The sequence below is a fragment of the Alligator sinensis genome, unplaced genomic scaffold (genome assembly GCF_000455745.1).
Source record: "Alligator sinensis unplaced genomic scaffold, ASM45574v1 scaffold253_1, whole genome shotgun sequence".
NCBI lineage: Eukaryota > Metazoa > Chordata > Crocodylia > Alligatoridae > Alligator > Alligator sinensis.
Genome location: NW_005842147.1, coordinates 170,711 through 174,718, shown reverse-complemented (window position 1 = coordinate 174,718; position 4,008 = coordinate 170,711). Strand labels below are relative to the sequence as shown.

Sequence of the window (4,008 nt, the reverse complement as noted above, 5' to 3'; positions counted from 1 at the left end):
ACGGGCCGGAGCTGGCTCAGGCAGAGCAGCTGTGGAGGGACTGGGGGAGCAGTGAGGGTTGCAGGGCTCATGCAGAACCCCCCATGCAGTGTGGGGCAGTAGGGATCGCCCCCCACCCAGCAGCACCTGCTGAGCTGGGGCTTTTTTCCCCCCTCACCAATGCCAGGAGCTGGGGTGGGCAGGGCAGCCATTGCCAGGCTGGGAGAGGGATGGGGGATGGGCCTGGCCTGGCTGCTGCTGAATTGCCAAATCTGATTTGGCCAAATCGATTTGGGACAGTGATTGGAATCACCAAATCGAATCACTATCCCCCAAATCGGCCAAAACCAAATCCAAAGCAAATACTAGCTGCTTCACACAGGCCTAGTGCTCAGCCATCGCATGCAGCTCCTGACTGGCTTTGTACCATCTGCTTGATCATGCCCCCTTTTGGGGTTTTTTGTGGGCATTAAAGGGTTGGGTTACAGTACAGAATGCACTGGAAATTACAGCACTCTGACCAAGGAACAGACTGTACTTGATGGCTGTTCCCAAACTCACACCCGCCAAGCATCCCCCTTGACCATGTTGACCTGCGCTCCTGCCCAGAACAAAAGTGGAAAAAATCCTAAACAACCCAAAACACTGCCTTACTATGAAGCAAATTGTCAGTTTCTACAGTTTACAGATAGCAGGTCCCCATTATGGCCTGGGCTGTTAATTGCTTAGAATGGTCCAAGCTGCTACTTCTAGACCACTGGTACGCTACATCAGAGGCATCACATTTTCCCAGAGACCCACAAATTAGGTACGAGGTGGTATCCTGACATTTCATTGCTATATTGTGTCTCTAGTGGGTTGTGGAATAGAGAAAATCCCACACAATTTACTGATTCGTTTTGATGCACTGGCTGGGGGAGTAGTTAGCTGATTGCATGATTTCACAATGATTACACACTTAATTCATACAACACAATTTTATTTTAAAACTCTTTGCTACGTATATAACACTGCTTAGCTTTAAGAAACACCACAAACATTAAGAACACAATAACTACATATATCAGAAACAATGCTCCGAATGCACTTCCTTCCCAAACAATGCTATAAGAATTAGTGTTACAAAAACAACTACAATCACAACTAAAAGTTAAATTTGAATCAATACTGTTATTTTTCATAATATACTTACAATCCTAGAATTCCGAGAAGCCAAATACCAAAATATGGTTTCATTCCTCAGTAGTACAATTTAATGGGTTGGCCTCAGTAGTACGGTTCAATGGGCTCGCCTCAGCAATACGATTCAATGAGCTCGCCTCAGTAGTACGGTTCAATAGGCTGGCCTCAGCAATACGATTCAATGAGCTGGGCTCACCAGTGATAGGACTAAGTCCCCTTCCTTCAGTCCCTTTCAGGTGCTCCGCGGCTTCAGCGTGAACTAAGAGATTCGTGTTCACGGAGAGGTTGGGTCAGGTGATCAGTCTGATCCAGCCTACACTTGCGACTTGTCACTACTCCCAAATTTGGGCTCGGATCTTACTCAACAGAAATTACCTTTGTTGAGCATTTTAAATTTCTCTTGGGGAGACTTCTTCCATATCACTTTAAATACCATTTTTTTTTTTTTTTTTTAAACCAGTCTGGTTAAAAGGCCCTAGGCTTTGATGTCTCGGAACTCAGGATATTTGCTTTCTTTGTAAAAGACTTCTAAAGATACAATTTAAATTAAGGCTTTAAGTCAGGACATTTTACACGTAGTCTCAAAACAATGAACTAGATAAGGAGATAAATCCTATCTTCTTCCTGAAACTGGCTAATGGGCAACCTTTACAAACATTCAAACTATTTCATTCAATATGACATATTGGTTTTGTAGCATTGCACTTTGACATGATGCTTGAACTCATCAGTAGGATGCTACCATGAAATTACGGTGGCTTTTTGCCTTTCTGTTCAACACAATGTCAACCCTCTTTTGGCTCCTGAGGAGGACAGAGGCAAATGTACACATATAATATATAGGATAGAGGGAAAAATTGTTCTTTCCCCTCCCATCCCTGCTGTTGGGTTTTTGGAGAAATAGGGAAGTATTTGGTTTTTCATTAGGTCCATTCATGAGTGTTCATGCTGCCTTGTGTGAGTCACATAGACCAGCTCTCCTCATGCAGAAGCACTCTAACAAGAGCTACAGACCCAGGATCACATTGTAAGCACAAGATATCATCAAAAGGTTGCAGGGTTCCAAGTCCAGCAAAATGAGAAAGGCATGTGTTGTATCTTTATGTATTTTCATCTCCACCTTGTAACCTTTCAATTCCAAAATATACCCTTACTCCTGATAAGTGTCATAGAAGTAGTTTGTTTGCATTTGTTTTCAGGATGAATCAGCAGTATACCATGCTTTTTTGACTAAAAATGCTGAGCGGAGAGGCAGAAATGAACAAATACTTCTGTTTAGAAGAATAACTTCTCTGTGTTTGTTTTTTCCAGCTCATTCTTTCCACTTGGGAAGGAAGCTATAACTTACAATGTCAGAACCTTCACAGTGCAGGAGAAGCGGATGTCCGGGTGAGACATAAATCCAGCAACTAATGCAGTTCAGTAACTAATGCAGTGCTCTCTTCCTAGCACAAGCTTTTGGTGCATCATACAGAACTACTTAAATTTTTGGCATTTGTTTTCATGACCTTTCTTCTGTTTGTTATGTAGTGGGGTCCATCTGATCCATTTCATATATCCATGTTGGGAGTTGGACCTGATGATCTGTTTAGGTCCCTTCCGACCCTAGGCACTATGATACTATGATATTGCTCCTTACGTCTTATTAAAGAAAAAGGGGCAGGGGGAGGGGGTTGTTGTGAAAAAGTTGGTAACAAAAGCCTTATAGCCAGTAATGGTGTCCCTGAGAACGTTGTGCTGTTGTAATTTGTGAGAAAAAGGTATTGCATTTAATTCAAAACAGAAATCATTTGATACAAAACCCGAGGAAACCGACTACACGCATTTGGTGGGTTCAAACTAGAGACCAATCCAAAACCTGAACCTGGGGGAATGTTTGAATCTGAGTTTTGCACCCTAGAGCTCATGCCTTGTGCCGACTCCTCTTGTACAATAAGGTCAGTGCAGGCTGCATTCCTCTTGTTCCAGACTCTAAGCTCAGACTTTCCAGGTGGTTCACCACTCTTCCCTTTCACCCCAAACTGGGATGCATTTCCCTTTCTAAATGACACTTCTCCTTTCCCTCACTCCAGGAGACTACTTAAAAAAAACAAACAAAAAAAACAACAACCCAAAAAAAACCTTTTCTCCCTCTTGTCTTATTTATATTAAGGACACAGCAATATTAAAATATATTAACCTAAACCTATGGTATAAGTAGCATAATTTCAGTTAGCATAAAACTCTTAAGTGGAGAGCCTGCTTCCATATACCTGGGATTGAGATCTGGCAATAAATTATGCTAGCAGCTTATTTTCAGGAACTTTTGTGCCAGAGGACATTTAAAAAAAAAAGAAAATGCTGTCACTAACATAATGCATCATTAATTAAGCGTCACAACAGCAAAAATCTCCAGGGCTGTTAATCATAGGGGTGTGCAAAGCAGGCCCTCTTCAATTTGTATTCAGCCGGAATCAGGGACAGTGATTCGATTTGTTGATTCAGATCACTGTCCCCGATTCAGTTTGGCCGAATGCAAATCTGAAGATTTGATGCCGATTTGGAGAATCGGCAATTCGGACACAGACACAGCTTTAAAAGTTTTTTCTACATATCTTGAGGTAGCAGGCACGGCTCATGATTGCTGCAATGCTGGGGTGCATGGAAGAGTGTCCCACAGGAGTGTGGGGGGCCCTCCATGTGCTCAGCAGTGAACCCATGCTTCTGCTCCACTTCTGGGTCTGCCAGGGAGCGCGCTGGCCACCCCCACCCCGGTGCCTCTCCAGCTCGGCGATCAGCTGCAGGGGGACCCCAAGTGCCTCCTCCAGACCCAGGAGGCATCAGTCACCAAGCCAGGGGCATACGGGG

General features: G+C 43.6%; 1 protein-coding gene across 1 annotated transcript in view; it reads left to right on the top strand.

Moving 5' to 3' along the window:
• The window catches only part of ELOVL2 (ELOVL fatty acid elongase 2), a 72,491-nt gene that overhangs the window by 61,764 nt on the left and 6,719 nt on the right, over nt 1–4,008 (top strand). Inside the window, exon 4 of the mRNA XM_006025429.1 lies at nt 2,473–2,550. Within this exon, the coding sequence (XP_006025491.1) occupies nt 2,473–2,550 (78 nt within the window). The remainder of the gene's footprint in view (nt 1–2,472; nt 2,551–4,008) is intronic.